The sequence below is a fragment of the Giraffa tippelskirchi genome, chromosome 6, assembly GCF_054371585.1.
Source record: "Giraffa tippelskirchi isolate mGirTip1 chromosome 6, T2T-mGirTip1v1.2.pri, whole genome shotgun sequence".
NCBI classification, from domain to species: domain Eukaryota; kingdom Metazoa; phylum Chordata; class Mammalia; order Artiodactyla; family Giraffidae; genus Giraffa; species Giraffa tippelskirchi.
This window is the reverse complement of record NC_137280.1, coordinates 93,089,459-93,105,103: the sequence shown is the minus strand read 5'-3', so window position 1 is coordinate 93,105,103 and position 15,645 is coordinate 93,089,459. Positions and strand designations below refer to the sequence as shown.

Sequence of the window (15,645 nt, the reverse complement as noted above, 5' to 3'; positions counted from 1 at the left end):
GCACAGTCACGTTCCCCAGGCTGAACTCTGTCCTCCCCAAAGTCCGTATGTTGAAGCCTTTACCTAAATCTTTGGCTTTAGGACCTTTAAAGAGGTATTGGAGTTAAAAATGAGGTCATGAGGGTGGGCCCTAACCCAGTTTGACTGGTGTCCTTTTATGGTGGGGAAATTAGGGACACAGAGGGAAGGCCACATTGAGGATGCGGGGAGAAGATGGCCATCTGCAAGCCAAGGAGAGAGGCCTCAGAATGAAGCCAACCTTGACCCTGGACTTCCTGCCTCCAGGACTGAGGAAGTGAGTTTCTGTTGCTTAGGTCCTGGCCTGTGCTTTGTTTTGGCAGCCCTAGTGAACTCACACTCGCAGGGCGCCCTTGAGGCAACAGCCCATCACCGGGTGCCTGGGGATGGGGTGGGAACAAGGTGAACATGGGCCCTGTTTCCTCCCTCTCCCGTGTGAACCTGAAGCCATCACTTCGGTATTTATTTATTTTTATTTATTTGGCCACACCAGGTCTTAGTTGCAGCACGCGGGATCTCCAATCCTTGTTGCGGCATGTGGGATCTTTAGTTGTAGCATGAGAACTCAGTCGTGGTATGTGGGAATCTAGTTCTCTAACTAAGGATTGAATCTGGGCCCTGCATTGTAAGCACAGAGTCTTAGCCACTGGACACCAGAGAAGTGCCAATATTTTTTAAAAATTTTATTTTTTCATTAAAAAAATTTTTGGCATGTGGGATCCAAATTCCTGGACCAAAGATCAAACCTGTGTCCCCTGCATAGCAAGTGCAAAATCTTAACCACTGGACCACCAGGGAAGTCCCTGAAGCCCTCACTTTAACCATACCACTGAGGATGCCCACTCCCCTCTATGCTCAAGCATCTTAAGACGCTGGACCCTGGCTGGATGGAAGGGTAGAAATAACACCCCAAAGATGCCACAGTGAACCCACAACTCCCCACCCCAGCTGGGTACTCCTTCCCCAGAGTGGTCCATGCAAATCATCTCCCTAGCCCCTCCCTTCTCCCCGGCTCCCACCCGGCTCTCATCCGCATTCTGCTCAGTCCATCTAACAGGACCCAACTCAGAGGCTTACGATGAGGATTAAACTGCCTCCACACAGGGCTTGGCCCATGCTCAGGAGGCGCTCTTACTCCACGTGGTCGCAGGCCTCCTGCCCATTTCTAGAGCAGTTCCCAAGCCAGCCGCCAACACAGGGCCTTCAGGTCACTGCCAACCTTTTACTCTTTAAAGGCTATAAGAACAGCCCTTCCACTGGGGGCTCAGGACACTTGTCGGTGGTTTAACCACAGGGTCAGACCATGAACCTTGTAAGATGCTGGGGAAGTATCTTCCAAAGGTTTTGTAATTTTCTGGTAACCCCAGCTACCTCCCCGAGGAGCCAGTGTCCAGGTCCTGGCAGCACTGGAATGGTCTTCGCCTTAACCAGCCCTCACCCAAGGGCCGTTCTGAGGTTTGCTGGCTCTTTCTTCCCTGGTGAACTGTTTCTGATCTTTGCTCCTTGAGTTCTTATCGATTTGTGTGAGCTTTTAATAGCTGATAACACACCTGGCTTGTTCCCCTGGTACAACTCACTCTTAACCATGCACGATCAGAGGTTAGCCCATGTGGAGGGCCCCCAGAGATGCCGCTGGCAGTGCTTTTGAACTTTTCATCTGGGGAGCTGGGTGGTTTGAGGGTTTCCTGCTACGTGGAATGTGGGAGTTACAGGGTGGGGCAGAGGCCCGTAATGGGCCCACCCTTGGGACCCTTGCCCCTGCATACTGGGGCAGGTGGGAGGCACCTTGGCAAACCCAAGGGGCCCTGCCTGCTTCTCATGGGATGCTGGACGAGGAGCAGGGCTGGAGAATGGTCACAGCCAACTGAGCACCTGCCAATGACTGCCAGGCATGAAGTCTCCATCTCATTTACAAAGAAAAGATTGAGGAAAATGCTCTGACGGTTTCTAATAAAGTTACTTTGTCAGCCAGCCACTCTAGTCCTAGATATCTATCCAAGAGAAATGGTAACATACATCCCATCAGACACTTGTCTATAAATGTTCACAGCAGCATGATTTACTAAAGCCACAAGGTAGAAACAGCCCCCAAAATGTCCATCGATGGATGAATGGATCAACATGTGGTCCAGCCACACACCATGGAATATTATTCAGCCCCGAAAATGAATGAGGTATTAAATCATGCTACAACAGAAACAAGCTTTGAAGACATGATGTTCAGACACAAAAGGCCACAATGAGTCTATTCATATAAAGTGATCATAACAGGCAAATTCATGGAGTCAGAAAGTGGACTAGTGGTTGCCAGGGGCTGGGGGAGGGACTGCAAAAGGACATGAATGAATGATGTTAGTTGCTCAGTTGTGTTCAATTCTTTTTTTTTTTTTAATAAATTTATTTATTTTAGTTGGGGGCTAATTACTTTACAATATTGTAGTGGTTTTTGCCATACATTGACATGAATTAGCCATGGGTTTACATGTGTTCCCCATCCTGAACCCCCCTCCCACCTCCCTGTGTCCAACTCTTTACAACCCCATGGATTGTAGCCCGCCAGACTCTGTCCACGGGATTCTCCAGGCAAGAATACTGGAGTGGGCTTCCATTTCCTACTCCAAGGGATCTTCCTGACCCAGATATCAAACTCAGATCTCCTGCACTACAGTCATACTTTACTGTCTGAGCCACCAGGGAAGCCCAAAGGGCATGGGGTTCCTTTAAAAAAATTTATTTGGCTGTACCAGATCTTAGTTGTGGCATGTAGGATCTTTAGTTGCAGCGTGTGGAAATCTAGTTCCCTGACAAGGGATCAAACCCTGGGCCCGCTGCATTAGGAGCTTGGAGTCTTAGCCACTGGACCACCAGGGAAGTCCTGGGGTTCCTTTCTGGAGTGATGAAAATGTGCTGGAATAAGGTGGTGGTGAGGTTTGTGCAACTTTGTGGATACTGGAAACTACTGAATTTCTGTTTAATTTTTTTTTTTTAAAGAAGTACTGCAAAAAGCCCAACAGATACAAGTAAAACATGTAGAGACAGGTCAAGGAGAACCCGTATGGCATGAAAAATAACAGCTGGATTTAAAGGAAAATTGAAATCTTAAAAATGAAAAAAAGTGACACAGTAGCTACTTCCCGGTCACTGGCAGGAATGAGGTGGGTGAAGTGACAGGAGAAGTGAAAGTGATCACTGTCAATAGTGACCCTCGGAATCGGGAGTTGCAGGGCCTGTTCTAACCTTTGATACGATGGGAGATAAAATGCCACTGCTGCTCTTGCTGGAAGAATGCCCAGTAGAAGGGGCATGGGTCAGATCTAGAAAGGTAGAAAGGTAATTCTGGGAACCAGCACTCGCCAAGCTCACTCAGGTCACTGACCCATGTGATCTTGCACCGTGGTGTGTGGGGAGCTTGCCTTTCAGATGACCAGGGGACCTCTCCCTTCCTGTTCTCCCAGGCATTGAGCATAGAATCTCCTTTGTGGGCCTGTGCCAGGGTGGTTGTCCTGGGCCTCAGCTACCCTGCTCAATGTGTGTCCTCGAGGTGGCAGTGCCCCTCATCTTTTACAAATAAACAAACAGAGGCTCGGGAGGTTATCACATGGCAGTTCCTGGATGTAAGCTCTGTGCCCGCTCTAGGTCAGGTTCTCTGGGTCAGAAATATGTACAAGCGGGAAGCACAGAGGACCCACGCCCGGAAGGAACCCCTGGCTACCCATTCCTCCAACTCTGGGGTAATCAGGGCCATGGACTCCAAAGGGGTTGCCCACTGAAAACAAACTCAACCGTTCACAGAGAAGTCAATACAGCTTCCTGGTTTTTTCCATCACTCACAGACTCAGCACTAGTAATGGAATCAGACTGAAGTTTGGCCCCCAAAGAGCTCCAGTGCTGGAAGGTTCTTTGGGTGTGGCCGGGCTGCCCAGCTTCTATTCTCAGGATGGGTGATCCGCTTCGATGCCTCAGCTCTGTTTGGGGGCTGATCGGTGAATGGCTCCCCCGACAATAAAACCTATTTCTTTTCTTTTTTGTCTGAGCTATGAGGCAAGTGGGATCTTAGTTCCATGACCAGGGATCAAACCTGTGCCCACTGCACTGGAAGCACTGAGACTCAACCACTGGACCACCAGGGAAGTCCCTAAACTCACTTCTATGTCCCCAAAATAGCCCCCACCCACACTGTGAGCCCTGAAAGTGATCCAGGTGTCATGGCCTCCCCATTGCTGTGCCTAATAACTAGGCTACCGCCTTGCCCACACCTGACTGTCTCCAAGTCCTGGTGATCCCACTTCTAAGACACTTGCAATCCTCCTCTCCATCTCCTGCCCTACACCTGCTCCGTCAGCTCTCCTCGTCTTCACAGCCCCCACCCCCTCTTTTGAAGTGTGCACTTGCCTCTGGGGCCCTTCCTTCTAACAAATCAGCAAAGAATCACATTAAGTGTCTCATTTAAAATACTCTTTGGCTGGGGACTTCTCTGGTGGTCCAGGGGTTAAAACCCCACACTTCCTCTGCAGGAGGCACAGGTTTGATCCCTGCTCTGAGAGCTAAGATCCCACGTGCTTTGTGGCCAGAAAACCAAATCATGAAATAGAAGCAATACTGTAACAAATTTAATAAAGACTTTAAAAAAACTGGTCCACATCAAAAACTACATATATTAAAAAATATAATAAAAAATTCTCTCTGGCTGAAAGATTCTTTCAGCTGCCCATTGCCTACAGCAGGAGTATCGGAGCCCTGTGACTGCTGTATTAAGTTACCACAACCTTGGTGGCTTAAAGCGAGGTACATTTATTATTCGACAGTCCTGGCAGTCACAAGTCCGAAGTCATTCTTATCGGGCTAAGATCAAGATGCTGGCAGGGCTGCAGTCCTGGAAGTTGGAGGAGAGAATCTGTTTCCTGGCCACTAGAGGCCGTCCACATTCCGTGGCTCATGGCCACCTCCTCCAACCTCAAAGACATCAATGGCATCACTGCCATCTGTTTGTACTGTCACATCTCCTTCTCTGCCCCTCCTGCCTCCCTCTGATAAGAACCTCCGTGATGATGTTGGTCTCACACAGATAATCTACGACTGCCTGCCTATCTCCAGATCCTCAACTCAATCCCATCTGCAGAGTCCCTTCTGCTAGGTAAGGGGACATCTTCACAGGGTCTCAGAGACCGCTGTTATTCTGCCCACCACAGCAAGACCAGCCTACTTTTTCTGAAAAGGGCCCTGCAGTAAATCTTGTAGGCTTTGTGGGCCATCTAGTCTCTGTTGCCAAGACTGACTGCACAATTTTCAGAGCCCAATGCAAGATATGGGGCTCCTTCATTCACAAGATTAAGAATTTCAGACCAGTGATGGCATAAGTGCAGCCCCCTCCCACCCCAGTCTGAGCAAGTCTGTGTCTGCTCCTGCAACCTGAAAAAGTGGCCATGGGCCACACACAGATGACAGGCGTGGGCATGGGGCCAGCAGACGTGATGGACGCTGAAGCTGCACTTTCCTATGTCACAAAATGCTATTCTTTTGTTTTTTTCCCAACCATTTATTTAGAAATGTAAGACTTCCCATGCTTCCAATGCAGGGGACATGGGTTCCCTGGTTGGGGAACTAAGATCCCACATGCCCTGTGGTACAGCCAAAAAATTAAATAAGATAAATAAAATAAAAATGTAAACATCATTTGTAGCTCACAGGCTGTATAAAAAAAAAAGGTGTGGGTGGAATCAGGCTGCAGTCAGCTGGCTCCTCGTCTGCAGGATGAAATCCCAACTTCTCTGCCTGACTCTCCAGGGCCCTTGACAGCCAGAGACAGATACCCCGCCAGTCCCGTCTCATCATCTTCTTTCCTTGAGACACATACTGCTCCCTGAACTCTGCTCACGGGCAAAGCTGCACCTGTGCTCTGGCTGGTCCATGTGTGGAAGCCCCATCTCCCCCTCCTCTGGCTGGCAGCCCCTGGCTCCTGCTGCCCTCCGGCCTAGTGCTGCCCTCATGAAAGGTGGTGCTCTGGGCCTGGCCCTTGTCACACTGGCTAGGCTTGGTGTCTACATGTCCTCTTCTTTCTTGCAGCAGCAAGGTCCTTGCGAGCAGGAACCCAAACAGAGTCATCCTGATCACATGGACCCTGAGAGCATGTGCTTCGAGGCATAATAAGAACAATCAGGAATTTTAGTGGCTGGAGTGTACTCTAACCCTGACCAATAAGAACCAAAACTATGCTTCTTACTAAAAAACAAAACAAAGAATTCCTATCTCAGGATCAGATCAGGGGAATAATGATCTCTGAGATCAGGCAGGCTGGACTCAAATCCCTGTCCTTACTAGACATGTGCACCTGGACAAGTCACCTCCTTTGCTCTTAGGACAGGGTCTCAACTTGCCATGGCCAGTCAAGCCCTGTGTATCATGCCCCTTTCAATCCCATGAACCACTGGCCTTTCCTAAGTGTGCCACGCTCCTGTGGGCCTCAGGGCCTTTGTGCTGGCTGTTCCTGCTGCCTGAACCGTCCTGCTCCCCTTTGCCTGGTGACTCAACCTACTGACTGTGCAAGCCTCCCCTGGCTGCCCCTGGATAAAATCAGGTCTGCCTGTTACACGCTTTGCTGGCACTCTGGACCTCTGCAGGTTGAAATTATTTGTGTCATTTCTTCTTACAATTAATAAGCGCTTGATACCAGGTTCTACTTCAGAGATTCTGAAAGTGGATGATTTCATTTCACTCTCATGGTGCCCTCATAAAGGATTGTAAGCACCCCCACTTCACGGAAGGGGAGGCTGAAGTTCAGAGAAATTAAACAACTTGCCCGAGGTTGCACGGCGATTGAGTGTCAGAGCTCCCCTCCTAAGCCTGTCCTCGCAGGTTGACTCTGAGCCACGTGAGGGTGGATGTACATTGGGTCGTTGTTGCATGCATCCCCAGGGCTGAGTGCCTAGACCGGCTGAATTACAGGTGACTGCAAAGCATTGATGACCTAAAAGAAACAGCACCGCAGTAGCAACAAGCACTCCTAGTGTTCAGATCTTGGTTTCTAATACCATTCTCCAATCAGAGGAACCAGACTCGGAGAAACGGCTGCTTCTAAGACTGGGATCAGGAAATAACACATGAGAAGAACCTGCAGTGTCTTGCAGTGCTAGAAAGTAAGGAAGTCCCCCAGAAAAAAAACGAACAAGCCAAAAAAAAAAAAAACAACACCGAACAAAACACATTGATAGGAGTGTGTCAAAAACCAAAGGAGGGCTTCCCTGGTGGTCCAGTGGTAAAGAATCTGGCTGCCAATGCAGCAGACATGGGTTGGATCCCTGGTTTGGGAAGATCCCATATGCCAAGGAGCAGCTAAGCCTCTAGAGCCACAACTATCAAGCCCTAAGTACTGAAACCTGCACACGCTAGAGCCTGTGCTCCAGGACAAGAGAAGTCACTGCAATGAGAAGTCTGTGCACTGCAACTAGAGAAAAGCCTGCAATGAAGACCCAACATAGCCAAAAATAAACAAATTAAAAACAAAACAAAGGAGCCAACTGAAAGGGCTCCCAGTGGCCAATGCTGGAGCAATTTGAGCAACAAAATAAAGTAGTATTGGGTTATAATCCAGAGTATAAATAAATACTCAGGAAGCTATACTGATCTAATTAAATGACTGGATAAACTAATAAACAGGGGGAGAAGAGGTAAGCCTTTCATGCAGAAGGATTCCATGTAATTTATGTAGATATCCACCCTTAAGGAGGGGAACACACATGTCCACTCTCTATGTGGGCTGCATATAGTGACTTCCTTCCAAAGGAAAAGGGGCAAAGTGACTTTACAGTGGAGAAACCTGACAAATACTAAGTCAGCCAGGTGATGAAGGCCAGTATCAATATGCATAAATAAAGTTGATAATACATATCCTTTTTTAAAAAAAGAATTCTCTTACTTTCTTTTATTTTGGCCTCACTGCTCCGCCTGTGGGATCTTAGTTCCCTGACCAGAGATCAAACCCATGCCCCCTGAATTGGGGGCACAGTGTCTTAACCACTGGACCACCAGGGAAGTCCCCAATTGTATGTATCCTTGACATGGTATGATGAAAATGGCCCTTTACCTCTTTGGTCTTCCTCCCTCAAACCCATTATCCCAGGATTACAAGAAATATACTAGACAAATGCCAATAGAGGAGCATCCTACCAAATATTTGACCAGGTCCCTCAGGACAATTAAGATTATCAAAATCAAGGAAAGTCAGAGAACCTGCCAAAGCTAAAAGGAGACTAAAGAGACAGGACAACTAAGAGACTGGATCTTAAAAGTTCTCATCACAAGAGAAAAAAAGAAATCTAAGTGTGGTGATGGATGTTAATCTTTAACATGTGGTGATCCTTATGTAATATACACATGCATCAAATCATTATGTTGTATACCCTAAAACTAATGCAATGTTATATGTCAATTATCTATCTCTTTTTAGAGAGAGAAGACAACTAAGTGTAATGTGGTATCCTAGATGAGATTCTGGAAGACAAAAAGGACATTAGGTAAAAACAAAGGAAATCAAAACTAGGGTTGACAAGAATGTATCAGTCATGGTTCATTAAGTGTAACAAATGTATCCTACTAATGAAGGATGTTACCAATACAGGAAACTGGGTGTGGGTAAAATGGTAACTCTGTTTTCTGTGCAATATTTCTGTAAATCTAAAATTCTTCTAAAAAGTAAACTATACAAATGATAGCAATGATAAAGCATAGATGAATGAACACAATACTTCATTATTCATCATGGTGACAATGACTGTAGCTCTCTTCTTATGCTGCTATTGTGAGCACTCCATAGAACCAACGTAAAGCATTTTGTATGAGGTATAGATCAATTCAGAGCACCGCACTTGTCACCATTCTACGCAATCTATGCCATCCACCATGGAAGCCATGAGCTCTACATGACAAAATTTAAATTAAGTAAAAATTAAATTAATGGAGTTCTTGTGGCAAGAATACTGGAGTGGTTTGCCATTCCCTCCTCCAATGAACCACGTTTTGTCAGAACTTTCCACTATGACCCCCATCCGTCTTGGGTGGCCCCGTACAGCACAGCTCAAAGCTTTATTGAGTTAACGCAAGCCCCTTGACCAGAACAAAGCTATGATCCATGAAGCTCCAATACTTTGGCCACCTGATGTGAAGAGCTGATTTCACTGGAAAAGACTCTGATACTAGGAAAGATTAAAGGCAAAAGGAGAAGGGGGTGGCAGAGAATGAGATGGTTAGATAGCATCACTGACTCAATGGACATGAGTTTGAGCAAACTCCAGGAGATAGTGATGGACAGGGGAGACTGGTGTGCTGCAGTCATGGGAGTCACCAAGAGTCGGACACTACTTAGGAACTGAACAACAGCAACAAAAATTAAGTTCATTAAACGCTCAGTTCTTTAGTGCTACCAGCTACATGTCAAATGCCCAAAAGCCACACAGAGCTCATGGCTATTAAATTTGGCAGTGTTGATTTAAAAAAAATGCCCATGAGCACAGTGTTCTATTGGACAACACTGCACAAAATAATAAATGGCATGATTGTTTGTTCAGTGTTTTTGACTCCTTCGGGTCCTTCTTTTTTTTGGGGGGGGTCCTTCTGCAAATCTTACCTTCTCAACCCTCCCAACAGCCCTCTTTCAAACTGCAACCCCCACCCCCATCCCACATACCCCATGCTCAATTTACTTTTCGGTCTTACCACTTGCCATGGAATCCACTTAATTTCTTTTCTGACTCCGCATCTAGCACTGCATGGTTCGATGCTGTAGCCGTTGGTAACCACGGCTCTTGAGCCCTTGAAACACAGCCAGTCCAACTTCAGGTGTGCTGTGAGTGTAAAAGACATACAAGATTTCAAAGGCATGTAGAGAAAAGAAAAGAAAAAAAAAAAGAACGTAACAATATCTCATACATTTTTACATTGGCTACAGGCTGAAACAGCATTTTGGACGTAAATTGGGTTAAATAAGACACGTTATTAAAATTAACATCACCTGTTTCTTTCTTTCTTTTTTTTTAACATGGCTACTAGAAATTTTAAATTATGCATGTGGCTAACATTTGTGATTGCCTTACATTTCTCATGGGCTTCCCTGGTGGCTCAGACGGTACAGAATCTGCGTGGAGTGCAGGAGACCCGGGTTCGATCCCCTGAAGAAATAAATGGTAACCCACTCCAGTATTCTTGCTTGGAGAATCCCCATGGGCAGAGGAGACTGGAGGGCTACAGTCCATGAGGTCGCAGAGTCAGACAGGACTGAGCGACTAACTACATTTCTCATGGACAGCGTCAGTCTAGAATGTCAGCCAAATAGAGGCAGGTATTTTCGCCTGTTCGCTGCCAATACAGTGATCGGCACATAGTAGGCGGTCAATTAAATTTTAATGAATGGACGTTAGGCTGAGCCTCTGGGCACCCGTTAGCTCTAATGATCAACACAGATGGAACACTGACCACGTCCCCAGGTCCGCCTCCTCACTACACCAGATAAGGAAACTGAGTCCGGGCAAGGTGACGTAACTCCAACCCAACGGCACGTAGTGCGGAAACGTCGGGGCCGGGATCCGAACCCCGGTTCTGTCACCGCAGCCCAGGCGCGCTGACCGTTCCTACCTTGCAGATTGGTGACGCCGGCCGAGGCGGCGGCGAGATAAACAGGCGCGAGACACACACCATGCCCAGGACAAGGGGAGGGGCTCTTCGGCCGCCGCCTCCCGTCGGCCTCCGTGGGCCAGGCCACAGCTGGACCCCTCCGCGGCCATCGCTGGCCACCCGCGTCCCTGCCTGCCGCCGAGTTCTTCGCAGGCGGCGCCAGCCGGAAGTCCCGCCCCCTCCGCGCGCCCCGGGGCGCCGCGACAGCAACGCGGGCCAATGAGAAGCGCGCCGTGGAGAACACCGGCCAATGGGCTCGCGCGCCAGGGGGGCGTGTCCGGGCCGCGGGCCGGAGCGGGTCGTGCGCGCTGAGGAGGAGCCGCCGCCGCCGTCGCCGTCGCCGCCGCTACCGCCACCGCTACCGAGGCCGAGCGGAGCCGTTAGCGCCGCGCCGCCGCCGCCCGCCTGCCCCGGAGCAGCCCCGGGCCCACCCGCCCGCGCCCAGGTGAGGCGGGGGCCTTCGACGGCGCCCGACGGGGTAGGCCGCGGCAGGCCTGAGCTCGCCTGGCCTGGCCGCGGGCGCTCGCGGGCCTGCACCGGCCGAGGCCCAGGCCGCGCCGGGCCGGGAGGGGACGCGCGCGGGCCTCGGCGAGCGGGCGGGGGCCGGCCGGTGTGGGCGCCGGCGACAGGCCCCGGGCCGGATTCCTCGGCCGCCGCGAGGGCCGAGGTAGGGGGTCGCGGCGTGGGCACGCGCCTGGCGGCCGGGCTCCGCGGCCGGGCCCGGGTAGCCTTGCAAGCCGGGTATCCGGGGGCGGGAGAGCGGAGCCAGAGGCGAAGGAGTGGAGTGAGCGCCCTCAGCTCTCGGAGGTCACGGCCCCTGGGATCGCTCCCCTGGGAAATCCTACACAATCTTTTGTAGCGGTTGTCAGAGGACCGCGGTGGATCTGAGGTCCTCTTAGAAGTGTACAAACCCTTCGGTATGTATGAGAGCCCTAAGGGAAGAAAGAAAAATATTTTTTGAATACCGTCTCTAACAAAACAGTTTCTGGGGTGTGGGACGTCTGGATTTGTAAAATGTGTGTGTGTTGAAAACACAAACTGCACGCAGTTGAACAATGGGAGATGGATGCTCTTCCTTTTCCGGCGTCCTCTCCTGCTAGGCATATTAAAAATGGGTTCTTATACCCACTGTGTGCAGGGCAGGTGGAGAAGAACTTCTGCAGGTGCCGCCCCTGCAGGAACAGAGCCCCCCCTCACAGAGTATTCATGGACGATCTGAATAGCTAACGCTCCAAAAGTGGGACGTTGGGGAGGCGGATTCTCTCGAAAAGCGTTTCTCAACCTTGGCACCACTGACATTTTGGGTCTGATCATTCTGGGTTTGGGTGGGGGAGGGGCTGTCCCTGGCATCTACCCACTTAGATGCCAGTAGCATCTTCTTCCCCCAGTTGTGAAGATCAAAAATATTTTCAGAGATTCCCGGAAGTGTCACACACATAGTCACACGTGTGAGAACCACCCCTGGACTAAATGAATGATTTTCCACTAGAAGTACCCCTAGCCCCATCTCTGATGCCTTGAAATCCAGAGTTACCAAGACGTTGGACAAACTCTACTGTGGGAGCCTTAGTTTGCTTATGTATAGAATGGGATGGATGAGACTATTGCTGTGCAGATTTAAGGATATGGGAAGCCCTAGCATTCTGCATGACCTGTACCTGAGGAGACACTGAATATATAACGTTATAAATAGTCGACCGTATTTAGTGAGGATTTACTGTGTGCTATCCATGGATGGACATTGATCTCCAGCCCTTGAGGCGGGTGCTGTCTGTTGTAATTTCCGTTTTAGGAACAAAGAAACCCAGGCTTCAGTAGGTTGCTTAGTGAGACCGGTCTCACACAGGAAAGTGGCTAATGGCAGGATTTGAACTCAGGCCCTCTGACTCAGATTTCTTACTTTTAACGGCCAAGTTTTTACCACTCTTATAATCCCAGCATCTAGGGGACCTTGGAGAGATGTTTCATTCATGTATCACTGAGCATCTTCTGTGTGCGGAGCTTTGTGCTAGGATCTATTATAAAATTGTTTGACTTAAAGGCCCATGAAGAAAGCAAGATAAATGAACATCTCAAAAGGTGGAACTAAATCATGTTTATGTTGAAGAGGTGGAGTTTTGGATTGGCTGTGTTGAGTGTGAAGTCATGGGGCAGCAAGTGGAAAATGAGAGGTTTATGAAAGTACCATCTTCCTAAGGCCCTGCTTTTGTCGCACTCCTTTTTCCCATCTCTATCACTTTCCACACTCCAGAAAGATCTGATTATGTTATTCCCACTTAAGAATCTTTGGGTGGAAAATAAATTAATTTTTAAACCTTTTTAGGTGGCTTAAAAGCTAAAGTCGGGGATCCTTTGCACATTCTAACCGCCCCCCTTCCTTTCTGATTTCGCCTACACATAAGCCCCAAACTCTGACCCTCACTGCCTGTTGCCCCCACTTTCTGGAATGCCATTCTCCTCCACCTGGAGATCTCTTCATGCTGTGTGGCCCAGGTCGAAGCTTACTCACCATATGAAGCCTCCCCAGACTGCCGCTCTTGCACCCTCACCAGTCAACTGTTCCCTCACTCCTGTCCCCATCTCATTCAATGGAATCAGATTCAGTGCTGAATGGTGAAAGAAGTGTAGTTGCCTCCTTTCGCCCCTAGGTGGCAGTAGCCAAGCGGCAAGGCCGACCTGAGACTGAGTCGGGAAGAGCAGAGGAAGCCAGCCTGTGGGAGGGAAGTTAGTTTTGCTTCCCTCCTTTAGCTGACTATCTGTGCTCGGTTTCTGAGTCCCAGGCCCTGTTCTAGGCTTTGGGGAGGCACTGGTGATTGCAGCGAATGCACAGATTGTTTCAGCCCACTCCATTGAACGTAGTAATTACGGTTATGTGCCTGCTGATGTGGAAACACAGAAAAGGAAACTGTTAACCTAGCTCTGGTGGGCAAAGGTAATCATCTTCCTGGAGAAGGTGAAACAGGAGGGGAGGGGTTATCCAGGCCTAGACTGTGGGGAAGGGCTTGGTAGGATGCAAGAACCACACCAGCCAAGGCATGGAGGTGGGGATGTCTTGGTTTGTTCAGAGACCCACACGGGGTCTGGTAGTTCAGAGGCAAGAAAGGTGAAGTAAGTGGTGGTAGGAGGACTCTGATAGCTGGTGTGCAGAGGGGAAGGGTGTTGTCCTGCAGGCCAGGCCAAGGGGAACTGTCTGACAGTTTCATTCCACAAAGCGAAGGGGTCAGGTCTGCACACAGAACAAAGAGCTGGAGAATATTGCTGAAAGCCAGCAAACCACTTCGGAGGTGATGACTTCCCTGTGAATCAGAAACGTCACAGATATGACCCAGGGCTGTGGTGGTCTGGAAATAGGGGATGGGTTTGAGACCCAGTTAGGTGGTACAGGACACAGGGCTCAGTGGGTGTTTAGCTGTAGGATGCGAGAAAACATTGGGCAATGATTCTGCACCCTGCCTGAGTGCCCAGGAGGTGGATAACGGTCACTCAGAGAAAAAGAGAAGACAAGAGAAGGTGAAGTTTAGCATGTAGACATAGACAAAACAGCACATCACTTGAGTAGGATATGTGTACCTTATGTGGATATACAGACCGGAAGTGGGGAGGTGGCAGAAGGTAGCGTCCTGTCTGGATGTGTCAATAGGACTTGCTCATACGCTCATTGTCCATCCTCACTTGACCCAGAGCCTCGTGGGCACTGGCCAAGTCAGTGAGCACAGTTTTATAGACTGAACACTTGAAACCTTACTGTTGGCTCATTGTTGTGGGAAACAGGGAGGAGTGGAAGAAATTGCCTCCTTGAGGCATTTACAACCTGAACTGGGGAGAAAAGACATAGATGTGTGAGATTAAAGTAATGAAAGGAGGAAGCCATGGATAGCGACAGCCTGGAGAGCTTTGAAAGAAATGATTGTTCATTACTTGGGGTTTGTTCTTGATGAAAGAGGCGGTATCCAAACTGGTCATTGTCATCAGAGAGGCGTGGGCAGCTATTTCCAGGTGCTGCCAGCAACCTGAGTAAGAGAAAAGGTGAATGCAGAGAAGTCCAGAACCCTGAGGGGACCGGTTTGGGCAGGCAGAGGGTCAAGAAGGTGGACTTGGAGATGAATCTAGAGAAGTATGCCAGGATCAGGTGGTACAGGGTTTCTCAACACAGTCAAAAAGTGAGTTTGGAAAAGTGCTTTTCTTTTATTCCTTTTTTTCCCCCCAGATATTTATTTGTTTATTTGGCTGTGCCAGGTCTTACTTGCGTCATGTAGGATCTTTAGCTGTGGCCTGTGAACTCTTTGTTGTGACATTTGGGATTTAGTTCCCTGACAGGGATTGAACCTGCGCCTTCTGCATTGGAAGCACAGAGTCAGGCACTGGGCCACCAGGGAAGCCCTGAGAGTAAGGACAGACAGACCAGTCAAGAGGCTTTGGTAGGATGGAGATGAGGGTCAGGACTGGGACTGCTGTTTTGCCTTCTACACCCACTGCCTTGCTCGGGCTGGCATGTGATTGTACTTCATGTGTGCTGGGGGAAGGAAGGGTTAGAAGGGAGCTCAGAGGTGACTGGATCCAGCCACCTGTCAGGGAGACATTCGTGCCAGAGGAAAGATTTACAGGTGAGGAAACAGCGCAGAGCAACCCAATGGCAAGACCGATGTCACCTCAAACAGAAATCGGAAGACAGAGGAACGGGAGTGAACTGGGGGGAGAAGACCAAATGATGCTTGGTGTGAAATAATCATGTGGCAGGGAGACTGGATAGGAGTCAGTCTGCCCAGAAGGTAACAGGGACCTGAACAGGGACAATGACAGAGAGATGGGGGGAGAGTGAGGCATCTCAGATGCAAAACCAGCAGAAACTGGTGCTCACTTAGGTTTGGGGGATGGGAGAGGTGGCCTGGGGGACAAGTGTATATGGGTGCCGCCAAATGAAGTGATTCAGGGGGAGGAGAAGGTTTGAAGAGGGGGGTGAGAACA

General features: G+C 49.3%; 2 protein-coding genes across 4 annotated transcripts in view; one reads left to right on the top strand and one right to left on the bottom strand.

Moving 5' to 3' along the window:
• Positions 1-9,040: 9,040 nt before the first annotated feature.
• LOC145510861 (uncharacterized) lies at positions 9,041-14,643 on the bottom strand. The gene is made up of 4 exons (XM_081503036.1): positions 14,599-14,643; positions 10,642-11,511; positions 9,727-9,854; positions 9,041-9,206 (listed from the first exon to the last, which is right to left on the bottom strand). The coding sequence occupies exons 1-3, from the start codon at positions 14,641-14,643 to the stop codon at positions 9,846-9,848; spliced, it is 924 nt and encodes a 307-aa protein (XP_081359162.1). The 3' UTR covers positions 9,041-9,206; positions 9,727-9,845.
• Positions 10,982-15,645, top strand: part of ELAVL1 (ELAV like RNA binding protein 1) — a 35,378-nt gene continuing 30,714 nt past the window's right edge. For all 3 annotated transcript variants that reach the window (XM_081499226.1, XM_081499227.1, XM_081499225.1), the window contains exon 1: positions 10,982-11,125. The gene's annotated coding sequence lies outside the window, so the exon portion shown is untranslated. The remainder of the gene's footprint in view (positions 11,126-15,645) is intronic.